The sequence below is a fragment of the Loxodonta africana genome, chromosome 11 (genome assembly GCF_030014295.1).
Source record: "Loxodonta africana isolate mLoxAfr1 chromosome 11, mLoxAfr1.hap2, whole genome shotgun sequence".
NCBI classification, from domain to species: Eukaryota; Metazoa; Chordata; class Mammalia; order Proboscidea; family Elephantidae; genus Loxodonta; species Loxodonta africana.
Genome location: NC_087352.1, coordinates 88187520 through 88202797, shown reverse-complemented (window position 1 = coordinate 88202797; position 15278 = coordinate 88187520). Strand labels below are relative to the sequence as shown.

At 36.3% G+C, this 15278-nt stretch overlaps 1 protein-coding gene across 5 annotated transcripts in view; it reads left to right on the top strand.

Moving 5' to 3' along the window:
- MIB1 (MIB E3 ubiquitin protein ligase 1) overlaps nucleotides 1-15278 on the top strand; it is a 155739-nt gene that overhangs the window by 119666 nt on the left and 20795 nt on the right. For all 5 annotated transcript variants that reach the window (XM_064294654.1, XM_064294650.1, XM_064294652.1 and 2 more), the window contains 5 exons: nucleotides 2297-2383; nucleotides 3812-3973; nucleotides 7724-7905; nucleotides 9374-9566; nucleotides 14312-14390. In XM_064294654.1, the coding sequence (XP_064150724.1) occupies nucleotides 2297-2383; nucleotides 3812-3973; nucleotides 7724-7905; nucleotides 9374-9566; nucleotides 14312-14390 (703 nt within the window). The remainder of the gene's footprint in view (nucleotides 1-2296; nucleotides 2384-3811; nucleotides 3974-7723; nucleotides 7906-9373; nucleotides 9567-14311; nucleotides 14391-15278) is intronic.

The following is a 15278-nucleotide window of genomic DNA, read 5'->3' as shown; positions in this document are numbered from 1 at the left end:
ACTAAATTATACATGTAGAAACTGTTAGATTGGTGTATGCATTGCTGTTTATATTCTCAACAACAACAAAATAAAATTTAGAAAAAAAACTCATGTGACAACAAAAATGGAATTAATAATATTGACACACCTTGAAAAATATAATTAATGTCACTGAATTACTTGTGTAAAAATTGTTAAATGGGAACCTAATTTGCTATGTAAATGCTCACCAAAAACACAATAAAATATTATAAAAAAAAGAAAACCCTATGGAGCATAGTTCTTTTCTGACTCATGGAATCAGCTCAATGGCAACGGGTTTAGTCACCACTAGAATGGGTAAAATTAAAAAGAACAGCAGAATCCAGTGTTGGTTAGAATCTGGGGCAGTTGAAATTCACATAAATTGCTGGTGTTTTTCAAAGCAGTCACTTTGAAAAACCATTTGGCTATTTCTTAAAAAGTGAGTTGTATTTACTATACAACCGAACAATCACATTTTAAGGTATGTACTCAAGAGAACTGAAGACACATTTCCATGTAAATACTTGCACTGAATGTTTTTAACAGCTTTATTTACTTCCCCAAACTGGAAGTCAGCCTGGTGTTCATCAACTGAAGAACTAGATAAACAAATAGTGGTACATGCATGCAATGGAATGCTGCTTTCAAAATCCCACTGCAGTCTAGTCGATGTCAATTCATAGAGACCCTGTAGGACTGAGTAGAACTGCCCCAGAGGGTTTCTGAGGCTGTAAATCTTTATGGAAGCAGTCTGCACATCTTTCTCCTGTGTAGTGGCTGGTGGGTTCGAACCGCCGACCCTTTGGTTAGCAGCTGAACGCTTAACTACACCACCAGGGCTCCTTGGAATACTAAAAAAAACAAAAACCAAACCCGCTGCCATCGAGTCGATTCTGACTCCTTGGAATACTACTTAGTAAAATCTAAAATGACAGAAAGTTCAGAAAAAATAAAAAGAAAATCTTCCATTTTCTGCATTTATATGAGAACAGACATAATAATAAAACAAACTGAGATCAGGTACTTCATGACCCCACCCAAAGAATTTATAAATAATAAAAACAAAATGAAACACTCATATTCTGGAATGTGGCATAGCATTACTGGAGTTTCAGCTCTATGTGATATCCCAGGCAAGGGCACAGATGGTATCAGAGTTGGAATCAGAGGACATGAATAGTTCCAATACCTAAACAGAACGGTAAAGTCTATCTTTTGAATTATGCACCTTGTGCTTAATTTCAGTTGCTGTTTTATTTTATTTATTTTTTATTATGCTAGGCATTGTGGCAGGGCATTTTTACATGTTACCTGTCTTAATCCTCACAATGACCTCGTAAAATAGGTTGTACTGTTGGCCGTTTGGAACTGAGGAAATAGGCATAAAGTGGTTTGTTACTTGCTTAAGTTCCCACAGCTTATAAGTGATAGAGTTAGTATTTGAACTTAGGTCCTCTGACTCCAGGTTTAGTGCTTTTGTTCCTCGGTCCCTTCTCTCCATCTTTAGGCATCACTTACTCTCATATAGTCCACTGGCTATCCTAGGACGTGGGTAGGACTTTAAGGCACTCCATTTAATAAGCATCTTTATGTATTGATTAAGCATAGCTGCTTCTTACCTGCAAGCATAGTTTCTTTTCTCTGAATGAGGAGGAGCTTAGTTCTGCAGCAAGAAAAAGCAACCTTATTAGGTCATTAAAAAAAAAAAAAAAATTGCCATCAAGTTGATTCCAACTCATAGCGACCCTACGGGACGGAGTAGAACTGCCATAGGGTTTCCAAGGAGCAGCTGGTGGATTCGAACTAGCCAACCTTTTGGTTAGCAGTCAGGCTCTTAACCACTGTACCACCAGAGCTCCAGGGTACCAGCTTGTTAAAGTAAATCTAAATCCAATATGAAGACTCATAAATAGAACTTTTAGGAAATATTTACAGCTAAAAGGAGCCAATGACCTCCATTGCCCTATCATGGTAATTGAAAGGGAGCTGTTTTTAAGCTTTGTACTGTACTTTGTCCTTTTTGTCGTCTTAGGTGGAATCACCATAATACAAAGACTTTTTTTAACTTAATGTTCTCCTTCAGAAGGGTTACTGCCCCATCCAGTTCTTCTGTGTTGCCAGCGAGTATTACCATACGAGAGTAACTGCAGCAGCTGACAGGGGAGAACTTTAAGGAGGGCAAAGTGGTCAGCAGTGTCCAGGGTTATTTATTCCATACAAGTAGTTATGGCTTTAATGTTGTTTACTGTTGTCAAATTTTAATTATGTGAAATTTGTTTTCCTTGTTCAGGGTAACGCAAACCTGGATATCCAGAACGTGAACCAGCAAACTGCCCTGCACCTTGCTGTTGAGCGCCAGCACACCCAGATTGTTAGGGTAAGTACTTGTCAACATGGATCTTAACTTACGATTAATTGTATTTTAAGCAGACAGCTTTTTAGCACCTCTTGAAAATACTAATTTAAATGATACAGTTCTAGATTTGTCAAAAAAAGGATAATTAAATATAGAAATAATGATTTTAGGCTAATATTTTGCATCAGTTGGAGGATAAAGGGTTTTAAGTTTTAATAGGGCAAAACAGGAAAACTCTGATATTCAAAGTCTATCATTTTGTGAGATTTGTGAATTCTCAGAATATCAAAACAGAAAATTTCAAAGTTACATATAAATTAATTTGTTAAGGAGTATGTATGGTTCTTCCTAATTTGTGTAGTGGAGAGTAAATTGTAATTAAAACCTTTGGCTGGACATGTGCTGCTTCAAATGCTGGAAAAGCTGAAGTTTAGTTCTTAGGTTTTACTAATCTTGTGAATATAAACAGAACATCTGAAAGATTCTGAAAAAGTTTGGAGCCTGAACCAGCAGCGTCAGCATCACCTGGGAACTTGGTAGAGAAGCAAATTCTTTGGCTCCACTCTAGGCCTGTCTCGGGATGTGACCCAGCAGGCTGTGATTGAACAAGCCCTCCAGATGGTTCTGATATACTTTCAAATTTGGGAAATAACTGCTGTAGAGTGACATTTTGTGTAACTTTTTCGGAAGAAGAAAAAAAACGGCATTTGCTAAGGCAGATACTGGTTTCTTCTGTGTATGGTGATTTTCTAAAAGTCCTTGATAACATTTGTAGAAGGGATTAGGAGAATTGTTACAGCACCATAAGCAAAGCCTCAAATATGCTTATATTTCCTCCTTACTTTGTCTACTGAAATGTATCGATTATCCATTTTATCCAAGAGGTTGTGTTTAGCAAACACTATTCACGTATATTGGTACTTGAAATTCCTTCTTCTAAAAATTTTTCATTTATCCTCTATAGTGCTTGTACTTTTCCTTCTGACTATAATTTGGGGAAAATTGACCAAAGAAGGAATCAATAATTATTCTTGTTTGTTACTAATAATAGAAGATTGAATATTATAATTTGGTCCTGGTAGAAGGGCTTAAAATATCTCAACTCATATGTCTGAAATGAAAAGGTGAAAAAATTTCCTAAATATCCCCTAGTTATCTTGATCTTGAAGTCCCAGTGGTGCAGTGGTTAAGAACTACAGCTGCTAACCAAAAGGTCAGCCGTTTGAATCCATCAGCCACTGTTTGGAAACCCTGTGGGGCAGTTCTGTGCTGTCCTATAGGGTTGCTATGAGTCGGAGTCAACTTGATGGCAACAGGTTTGGTTTTTTATCTTGATCTTAGAGTAGGTGAATTAAGCATCTGGAGCTCTGAATGTAAATATCTTGTAATATGTTGTAATTTCTTATGGGCATAGATACTTTACCAAAATGAAATGTCTCTCTGTTTAAGCTTTTGGTCCGTGCAGGTGCCAAACTAGATATTCAGGATAAGGATGGGGATACTCCTTTGCATGAAGCTCTCAGACATCACACTTTGTCTCAACTTCGACAGCTCCAAGATATGCAAGATGTGGGAAAGGTTGATGCTGCCTGGGAGCCATCCAAAAACACAGTAAGCAAAGATAATATTTAAGTACCAGTGGAAGCATCTTTTAATGCAAAATCTTATATTACTGCTACTCTAATTTGCATCAGATAAACTTGTATCAAAATCTCATACTTAGAAATTTAGTTTATGAACTAAATGCTAGTTAATACTAAGTACTGACTAATGTTTATTATGATTTTAAATGATTTTGGAAAGCATCCCGAGATCATTTTTTTGTATATATGTCAGTTTCTAAAGTGGATTGCCACTTCTGAGATTCATTTGAATGCCTGTTTGAGGTTTCATTTGATATTTTTTTAACTAGTACCATTCTCTTAAGGGGTTGTTTCTATTAAGCCTGCAAATTTTTATTCTTTATTTTCAAGGCTAATTGCTGGAATTTTTAAGGCACTTATTTGATTGCTGTTTATATCTGACTGGGGGAAAAAACAAGATCAACAGTTTTTTAGCTTTGTAGAATACAGGCAGTCTCCGGGTTACCACCATCCAGTTTACCTACAACCCGTAGTTATGAGCCAGTCCCCGTAAATCCTGTTACATTAAGAATTTGAGGCACATACAACGTTCCATAATAACACATGGGCGCTACTTTACATCAGAACGTTATTACTGTATTACTATGTTAAAGATGTTTTAACGTATCTGGAAGTGTTTCTTTAATTTTTTTATGCATAGAAAGGTATACTATATACAAAGACAAACATTTGACTAGCTGACGTTAGATAGGAACCATACCTAACTGTTCCAACTTATGTACAAATTTGACTTAAAGACGGATTTAGGAACAGAACTCATTCATAATCTGGGGACTGCCTGTATGTAGACCTTTTTCATTGATTTGTGGTTGTCACTAATAGTTGAGATTCTGTCAGAGACGTAGCTTCTTAAACTTGCTTAAAGTTCTTTTTTTTTTTTTGCTTGTAATTTGGTGCTCATTTTTTTTACCAGGTTCTCCTTGTTTCTCAAGAGCCAACAATTTTGCCACATGTTTAAAGCTATACTCTGCCCATGAACCATCTCTACATCTTCTCCCTTGTCCATTTCAGCATACTCTCCTGAGTCTGCTTGGATATTCTTGCTCTTATCTATTCTCCATAAAAGTACACCTATCATGTACAGCTGTGGTAGTAGACTTAGTTTTGTTCCCAGACCTCATTGTTACCCTATTTTGCTACATAGTGTTCACATACCGTAAATATATTCTTTTAAAGTGTAAAATCCATTGGTTTTTTTAATAGAATCACAGAACTGTGAACTCTTACCAGGGTAATTCTAGAACATTTTCCTTACCCTGAAAAGAAACCCATATCCCATATCCATTAGCACTCACTCTGCATTCACTGAGTCTCTGTTCATTTTTCTTTATTCTTTCTTCTGTTCCTCAGACTGAATAATCAGAGTTGACGTATCTGCAAGTTCACTAATGGTTCTGTCTGCTCAAATCTACCGTTGAGCCCCTCTACTGAAACATTCATTTCTGTTATTTTACTTTTTAATTCCAGAAATTCCATTTGCTTCTTTGTTAATGCTCTCTGCCTTTTTTTTTTTTTGACATTCTCTATTTGGCAGGACATTGTTCTCATACTTTGCTTTAGTTCTTTAAACATATTTAAAGTAGCTGATATAAAGCCTTTGTCCACAAAGTTCAACATCCAGGCTTCTTCAGAGACAATTTCTTCTGACTTCCTTTTTCCTGTATATGGGCCATACTTTGTTTCTTTGCATGTCTCATTTTTTTTTTTTTTTTTTTGTTAAGAAAGCAGCCATTTTACATAGTGTGACAGCCCCTGAAATTCAGGCCCCACTTCCCAGGTTTTATTTTTTGCTGTTTATTGTTGTTGCTGCTGCTGCTTTTCGTTTGGTGATTTTCTAAACTAATTTTGTAAAGTCTGTATTCTTTGCATTGTGTGGCCATTGAAGTTGGCTTGGTTAGCTTAGTGTTCAGCTAATGATTAGACAAAGATCTCGTAAAATGCTTTGTAACATTAAATCTTTTAGCATTTTCCGAGGTGCTGTGTTTGAGTGTTAGAGTATGCCTTCAACACTCAGGCAGGCAGATTAGCCTTTACTTCCTGCTTATGCAGAGCCTCAAGATTAGTTACAGGTGTGAGGGTAGGATCATCCCAGGCCTGCCTTGGGCATTTTTACAGCCTGGGTCGCTATGAGTCAGAATCTATTGTCTGGCAATGGGTTTGGTTTTCTTGGGCATGCACGAAATGATGCCTGGTGGTGCAGTGGTTAAGCAGCCGGCTGCTAACTGAAAGGTCGGCAGCTGAAATCCATCAGCCACTCTGTAAAAGATTAACAGCCTTGGAAATCTTTATGGGTCAGTTGTACCCTGTCCTGTAGGGCAGCTAGGAGTTGGAATCAACTCAATGGCAATGGGTTTGGTTTTGGTTTGGGGTAGTTTTCCCAAACAATTAATTTCCAGAGTTTTGAAAAAAATTGATTTTGACCATTTTGGCAGTGCTCTCATTGCTTTTATAGAGTTACAGATATTTGGAGAATCTGACCCTGCCGTTTCCGCTGATGTCTGGTAGGTGTATTTTTAAACTTTAAAAAAATCTGCCGAACAGTTTTCCAAAGCAGTTGTACATTTACATTCTGTGAGTAGTGTGTATGAGTTCCAGTTGCTGCACATCCTCACCAAAGAGCCTTTTTAGCTTCAGCCATTAGTGTTCGCTTCCTAGGGGCTGCAGTAACAAATCTTATAAGAACAGAATTTTATTGTCTCATTATTCTGGAGGCTGTGGATCCAAAATAAGGATATTGGCAGGGCCGTGCTCTAAGGGAAGATCCTTCCTCATCTCTCCCAGCTTCTGGTAGGGCCCAGCATTCCTTGACTTGTAGCCACAATGTCATATGGCGTTCTTCCCTCTGTGTCTCTGTCCCTGTGTCTCTTCTCCTCTTTTATAGAGGATACCACTTATACTGGACTAGGACGCACCTTATTCCATTATGACCTCACGTTATCCGATAACATCTTCAAAGACCGCATTTCCAAACAAGGTAATTCTCAGAGGTGTTGAGGGTTAGGACTTCAACCTATCTTTTAGGGGGACACAATTCAATTCGTTACACCATTTAAATGGGTATTAGTGGTATCTTGTCGTTTTAATTTGCATTTTCCTAGTGACAGGTGATATATTTTTTGATGAAGTGTCTCTTCATCTTTTGCACTTTATTTTGTTCAGCTGTTTTTTTTTTTCTTCGAGTTTTGAGAGCTCTTTGTATAATCTGGATGTAAGTTTTTATCAGATATATGATAATCACATATTTTCCCCCAGATCCATGATTTGTCTTTTCATTCTTTTAACAGTGTCTTTGGAAAAGCAGAAGTTCTAAATTTTTATCAAGTCTAATTCATCAGTGTTTTCTTTTCTCGTTTATGCCTTTTGTGTCCTGTTAAGAAATCTTCGCCAAACCAAGGTCACTAAGGTTTTCTCCTGTATTTTATACTAGAAACTTAAAAAGTTTCCACTGTCTTATTCAGGTCTGTGATCCATTTTCAGTTAATTTTTGTATGTAGCATAAAGTATGCATCTTAATTCATTTTCTTTGCTTGTGAATATTCAGTTGTTCCACCACCATTTGTTGAAAAGACCGCCCATTGAATTGCCTGTGTACCTTTGTCAAAAATCAGTTGACTTATGTATATGGGTTTCTTTCTGAATTTGTCTATGTATTTTTGTGCATGGTGAGAACTGATAACAGATTCTCAAAAGAAAATGATGACTCTTCATTTTATTTCAGCTAATCATGGGGCTTGGTACCCAGGGGGCAGAGAAGAAGAGTGCAGCATCTATTGCCTGTTTTTTGGCAGCCAATGGTGCTGACCTTAGCATTCGGAATAAGAAGGGCCAGTCACCACTTGATCTCTGTCCTGATCCAAGTCTCTGCAAAGCACTGGCAAAATGTCATAAAGAAAAAGTCAGGTTTGTATTTTGTATTGTCATAAAACTTAATATTCTATAGATAAAGTAGTATTTGGTTTCATAGTGGATGACTTGACTACTTGAAAATGTCCTCATCTTTGCTCTTCATCTATCTTTGTATTGACCCTTTCTTCCTTAAAAATTCTCCTGCAAGCAGCATGTCTCTTATTTAGCTTTGTGAGCTCCACATTATTTAGTATAGTGCTTTATACATAATAAAACATAAGAAACTGTTCTAAATTAGTCTGATCTTCTATTATGAACGAATGAATGAACCAGTTCTTGATGGAGTTGTCTTCAAAGATGATCATTTCACATTTGTCCTCTTTTCTGAAAGTTAAATATATCAGTGATTTAATTATTATTGATGACATTATTCATTGTCTTATTATGAGATATTGTAGATAGCCAAAAAAGTACATCTCATCACTTTTTCACCCAAACACTGCTTTAGCAACTATTATTACCCTTCCTACCTGATTCTTGCCAGTGAACATTTCGGTATTCCCTTTACCCTTGTGTTTTGGTTTCCATTCTTATAATTTATGTGAAGTGATGAAATGACATCCCTTTGGAATCTGTGCATAGAGCTGTGGTATAGGTTAAACTACAGTGAAGTAAGTACATAATAAACTTGTAACAAGTCTAAGGTGAAACTGCTCTGTGTATTGTGCATGTTCATGAATTACTGAATATTGTGGAAGAAACAAGATACAGTATCCTTCTGTAGCTGTACTTGGTCACATAAATGTATTTCTGTGTCTCGTCTCTGTTAATAGATGTGTTCTGTCTTTCTCTAATAGAATTTTACTCTCCTTAAGGATACACTTAAAGAAATGTCAAAATAGCAACTGTGAACTATCATATTTTCCAAAATTTCCTATTATGAACTTTGATGATGCTTCATTCTGTCTTTAGTTAGGATTTTTGTATTCTTCTTCTTCTTCCCTCTGTTGGATCCATATAAATAAAACAGGTTTTTGATGAAATTATGTATATGTTAAATTATTTTTTACTAGTGTTTTTGAATTCTTAGAAGATTCACTTTTTTCATCGGGTGAGAATTGTTCATATTGACATTTGAATAGTAGTAAAGGTGTATAAAAATGTAGAGATATAGATAAATAGAAAAAATACAGTATATGGTATTTCACTACAGATATTCAAGTTTTGTTTTTTCACTTAACAATGTTGATTTTATGTGTACTAGTGATGCTCTGGGGCCCTCCCTGATGGCACGGGTAGTTAAGTGCTACAGCTGCTATCCCAAAGGTCAGAAGTTCGAACCCCCCTGCTGCTCCTTGGAAACCCTATGGGGCATTTCTGTTCTGTCCTGTAAGGTCACTATGAGTCAGAATCGACTCGACAGTAATGGGTTGTGGTGGTCTAGATGTGCTTTATAAAGCACTTTAATTAATGAATTTGCAGTAGAAATATTCTGCTAATCTTGAATGTTTTCTTTTAATAGCGGTCAAGTAGGTTCTCGGAGCCCTTCTATGATTAGTAATGATTCTGAAACCTTAGAAGAGTGTGTGGTGTGCTCAGATATGAAGAGAGATACTCTTTTTGGCCCCTGTGGTCATATTGCTACCTGTTCTTTATGTTCTCCACGAGTCAAGAAATGTCTCATCTGTAAAGAACAAGTTCAGTCCAGGACAAAGGTAATATATTTTCAATATAGTATTTTATCATTTTTTAAGGCTTTTTGAGACTGTAATTAATGATAGATTATATGATGATTTGTGTCTGTTTAATTTTTTCTCCCTAAGAATGATTTAAGTTTAGGAATATATAACAACAGACCAATTCAGAATTTCTGAATGTGTTTCTTGTTTACAGTCTTGTCTTAGTAATGTACTTGTTTTGCCCTGCTTGTTATTATCTGAATTTAACTGTGTACTGTTTTTTACTATCAAATTCTTTTTTAGTCCTTATGGATTTCCTTCTTTCTTTTATATGTCTAAACTGGAATCACTAAAAATAAAAGTAATCTACAACTTTTTCTGTAACCTAAAGATATATTTAATTCTGTTTTGTATTATAATTACTTGTATATTATACTTTTTTTTTTCTTCTTAAGTACGTGGGCTGTTTTGTATTTATCTTTGTATCCAATAACATTGGCTTTTTGAAAAGACCGGTTCAGGGTTTTTTGTAAACTTTTGCACATTCCGAATTTGTTGGATTGTTTCATCATGGTGGTGTTTTGTTTCTTTATCCTCTGTGTTTCGTGTGAACTGGAAGTTAGAGCTAAAGGCTTGATTAGGGTCAGGTTAAAACATTTTTGGCAAAAAAAAAAAAAAACCTTAACAGGTGATGCCGTGCACTTTGTGTTGCATCCAATCAGGAGGGCAAATTCTATATACACTCTTAACTTTTTATCTCATCTGACTTGTTTTGTTCTTTAAGAGGTATTACTCATTTCTGGATTTCTAGTTTCATTCTTTTTCTGTATAACTCAATGCTTTATCATAACTATACCATATTACTTATTTTGGTTTACTGAAATAATTGGTATTCCTTCTGAGTTTCTCCTTACTTGTGTGTATGTGTGTGTTAAATGAAAATTAAGTCTCCTACAGACTATTTTTCTCAAGATGAATAGCTTAAACCAAAAAAAAAAAAAAAAAGTTTGGTTTCATTTATGAAGTTTATACTCTGCTATTTTCTTTCTTCTATTCTCTTCCTTTTTCTCTTGATGTTTCCTAAACTGCTCATTCCAAACCAAACCTAATTCGTTACCGTCAAGTAGATTCTGACTTACAGCGACCCTATAGGACAGAATAGAACAGCCTCATAGGGTTTTCAAGGTTGTAATCTTTATTGAAGCAGTCTGCCACATCTTTCTCCCACAGAGTGGCTGATGGGTTCTCACTGCTTACCTTTTGGTTAGCAGCCAAGTGCTTAACCATTGCACAACCAGGCCTCCTAGCTGTTCATTAACCTTCATTAATTGGAAAGGAGTTGGTATTAGTTCTCATGATGAATTAGCTGACAATGACTTAAAAGACATTTTCCCGCCAGTGCATCTTACATTTTCATAGAGAACCTGCTAAGAGTGGCTTATTTTTATGACCCAAATGAATGTAACTTTGGTAAAATTTTTGGCACAGGAAAAAGCACATTGGAGTTACCTTTGGATAAAAGGTATTGCAATAGTATGTATAATATGTGTATGTAGCTGCTTATTCTGTTTATATAGATGGGGAGCACTTTATGCTGGGACTGTTACGGCATTTGTATGTATTCTTTTAGCATCAACCCTGTTTAATAAATTAATGTGAATCGTTCTACTTGGTACTTATAATTTGCTTTAAGTATCTACTTACAAAGTAACAGTCTGAGAAAAGATCTGAAGGAATAAAAATTTAAGCCATTCTCTTGTTTTTAGATTTGTCTTATGTATTGTGCCATTGTGCTTGAAACTTTTTGTTAGATCCTTAAATCTTATTTCAACAAACCTTTATTGAGCACCTGTTTTGTAATCAGGACAGTTGCCTGCTAAAAACTTGTAATGTATTGGTCAAGTATGACTAAGATTAAAAACTACACTGTAGGTGCTGTAAGAGAGATGTAAATTGAGTAGGAGTTGAGAGCAACAGGGTGTCAAAAGCAGAGTCTCAGATATGGAGCAGCCCTTATTGGTTATCTAGTACAACTCTAGTGTTTACAGCTGGAGAAACTGAAGCTCAAAGAAGTGCAGTGACAGCTGAGTCTTGAACTCAGGCCTTAAAGCCACTGTTCCACTGTGTTAGATGCATGGACAAAATTAAGAACAACGTCTCCAAGGGGAAGGTTGGCTAGACAGAGGATGAAGAAATACACTGTCATTGGTTTTTAAATTACAAAATTTTCAAACCTGTAGAAAAGTATCAAAACTAACATGCCCACCAAACAGATTTTGCCAAATTGGCTGCAGAGCCTTTGAATATAAAGAAATAGTGACCCCAAGTGGTTAAAGGATAATGAACATCTTTACTGAAGATGAGACAAATTGTAAAACCATTATTTGAAAGGAGGGAGAATAAACAAACTTGGTCTCTTTAGCAATTAGAAAAATACAAATAAAAAGTTTATGAATTACTATCCTCTTCTCTTGAATTGGCAAAAATAAATGCTATCATCCCAGTTAATTGGCCTTAATAACATGTTTAGTACCTCTGTTCCATCTCCGAGTTCATTGCATAGTGCTTGGGGTCTTAAAAGCTTGCAAGTGGCCATCCAAGGTACAACAACTGGTTTCTATTTGCCTGGAATCACAAAGGAAGGAGGAGAGTCTGGAATAGGAGGAGGAAATGGAATGTGTAGCTAATTACCTCTATGAACAACTACCCACTTTGCCATGGATGGTGGTCAGCTACCATTACTGAACATTTTGATCAAAGAGTCCATAGGAGAATCCTGATCAAAAGGGGGAAATGCCTAAAAGAATTTCAAATTCTCATGAACTCCAGACTTTCTGGAGCCATGGAGGCTAGATGAACCCCTGAAAGTATTGCCCTGAGATAATCTTTTAACCTCAAACCAAAAATACCCTGAAATCTTCTTAAACAATAGTTCAGCTTAACTAGTAAAGAATTTCTGCCTTGGACATTGTAGCTCTTTTAAGATCTATCTATATGGGATGAAATTGACAACAGCAATTCGAAAGATTAGATAGAAAACTTAGGGGGCAGTGAGTTTATATTAATGGGAGAGGAACAACTTGGAAAAGGAGAGTGAGAATGGTTACACAACTTGAAGAACGTAATCGATGTCACGGAATTGAGTCTGTAGAAATTGTGGGTGTATTTTCTGAGTATGTCCTCAATAGCGGTTAAAAAAAAAATACCAAAAAAAAATGTTAGCAAGAAATGTGGGAAGTGGGCACCCTTAACGCTGGTGGAGGTTGAATAATGGGTTCACATTTTTTTTTTTATTTTTAGGAGGCCATCCTGGGAATATAGCCTGGGGAAGTGGCAGAAGGTTATGGCTACAAAATGTTTGTTTTTTTTTTAAATAGGGGATTTGGTTTTTAAATGGTTAGATCTAATTTGCTAGATCATTTTAAACTCTTTAAAGACAATTCAAATACATAGACAAATATACTGGAAAGCATTTTTAAAAAACACATTAGCATATGTAGAGAAAAAGGATTATCATGTATTGGGCACTGACTTTGTGTTAGGTATTGAGCTAGTAGGCACTTTACTCCTTGTGAGGGCAGTACTTAAGAGATGCTTTAAAAGAGGGCAGTTTAAGAGATACTTTAAAAAAAATCCTCTGTGTGGAAGGATTGTTCCTGGTTGTTCAGGTTAAAAAAACAAACAAAAAAACACCCTGAGGCTTAACCATGTGTAAATTCTGTATCTATAAAAAATATATATAAATTGGGAAAGTCCATAGGGAGAATGTGTGCGATAATTGGTTGTTTAGGAGAAGGTGAGTGGTGGCCATCATTTTTGGACAGTAATATTAAATGGCACAAAATATGGGTAAATGTGATGTGTGTTAGAAGGGAGAAGATGGTATGAAAGACGGGTATGAAGCCAAGGGCAGTGGGGTGGGGCTCGGATAAAGGAAGCCAGAGCAAAGGTTGTTAAGAAATAGCTGTGCACTCAAAACTCAGGTTAAGGGGGGATGAGAGAGGACGTGAAATTGGGGAAATTATGGCTAGGTTGTGGAAAACTTGTTCCTTTAGAGTTCAAAGAGAAAGAATAGTCTAGAGCTTTGCTGTAGCCAGAGTGGGGAATTGACAAAGGCCTGGAAAGGATTTTTTTAGGTAGAGGTCCTCAGATGTGGGTAAACAGAAAGATCCGCCTTAAGCTTTAGCAGTCTAGTCAACCCTGGGTAAATTTTTATTACAAGAAATCTGACTTCTCGTTTATTTTCATACCTCTTTATTTGTTGCTTGTCCTTTTAGTTTCCCGTCAAAGTAGTTTTTGAGGAAAAAAAAAAAAAGGAAGTCTAGCCCAGCCTCTCTGACCTCAGAGGAAATGGAGTTTTTCTGTATTATTCTTTAGGACAGCTAGGGAGATGAATGTGGAAATAGAGCCTGATATACTGGGGTGTGGAACCCTGGTGGACAGTGGTTAAGAGCTCAGCTGCTAACCAGAAGGTTGGCAGTTCGAATCCACCAGCTGCTCCCTGGAAACCCTATGGTGCACTTCTACTCTGTCCTAGTAGGGTCGCTATGAGTCGGAATTGAGTCGCTGGCAACGAGTTTTTTTTGTTGGTTTGTTTTTTAAGCTGGGATATATAAAGATGTAAAAATGAGTAACCAGGAGAGGAGAGGTATGTGTTAAATTTCTGTGTGCCTAGAGTGTTTCTTTATAGAGGAAATACGTTTGGGTACAAATGGAACTGTTAAGAGTTACTAGATTTAACTGTAAATGTTCTCTTTTCTACTGTAACCTCCTTTCTGTAGATTGAAGAATGTGTGGTATGCTCTGACAAGAAAGCAGCTGTTCTTTTTCAACCTTGTGGACACATGTGTGCTTGTGAGAGTAAGTAGCCTATAGAAAACTTGCTGAATGGTATTCTAACAGTAAAAATATAACAAAAATTGTATGTTTGATTTTTTTTTTTTTTTAATTGTAACTCACAAACAATTATTGGTGGGCCTCTAATACCTTCTATTTCTTTCTCTGTACTTGAGTGTCAGCTATTTCCCGCCGTACGCCTGAGCATTAGAGAAGAATGAATGTGCAGTCTTCTACTAGTTTGGATTTTGATTTCACTTGCTTTACCACAGGATGATTTCTTTTCTCAAACAATAGAAATTTATTTCAAAAAATGGATGTTGAAACATGGGTGTCTGACTTTTTCTCCCAGATAAGATGTGCACATCTTCACTTGTCTTCACCTTAATATTGCCTTTCCTGCATATTTTCCCCACAGCAACCATAACCCGTTGTTGTCAAGTTGATTCCGATTCACAGCAATCCTGTAGGATAGAGTAGAATTGACCCCATAGGGCTTCCAAGGAGCAGTTGGTGGATTTGTGCTGCCAGAACTGCTGACCTTTCGGTTAGAAGCATCCAGATAGGGTTATTGTTCTAGCCTTCCATTAAGAGATCTTATAGAAATCTTCTCTTTGTGAGGGCAGTGCTTAAGAGGTGTTAAAAAGAGGGCAGTTTAAGAGATGCTTTAAAAATCTCTTAAACATATTCTTTTGATGCCCTTTGCTTTTTATAGCCCCCTTATTGTTAAGTTCATAACATGTTTGATACTCTGTTGTCTTTTTTTTTTTCATTTTGTTAATGAAGGATTTTGAACTTAGCAATTTTATCTTTTAATTTTGTAGGTGAAAGGTAATGCATGGTGTTTCACATTATGAAATAATTCAGTCAATGGGTGTTAATTTTTAATATAAATCTGCTTACAAAAAAAAA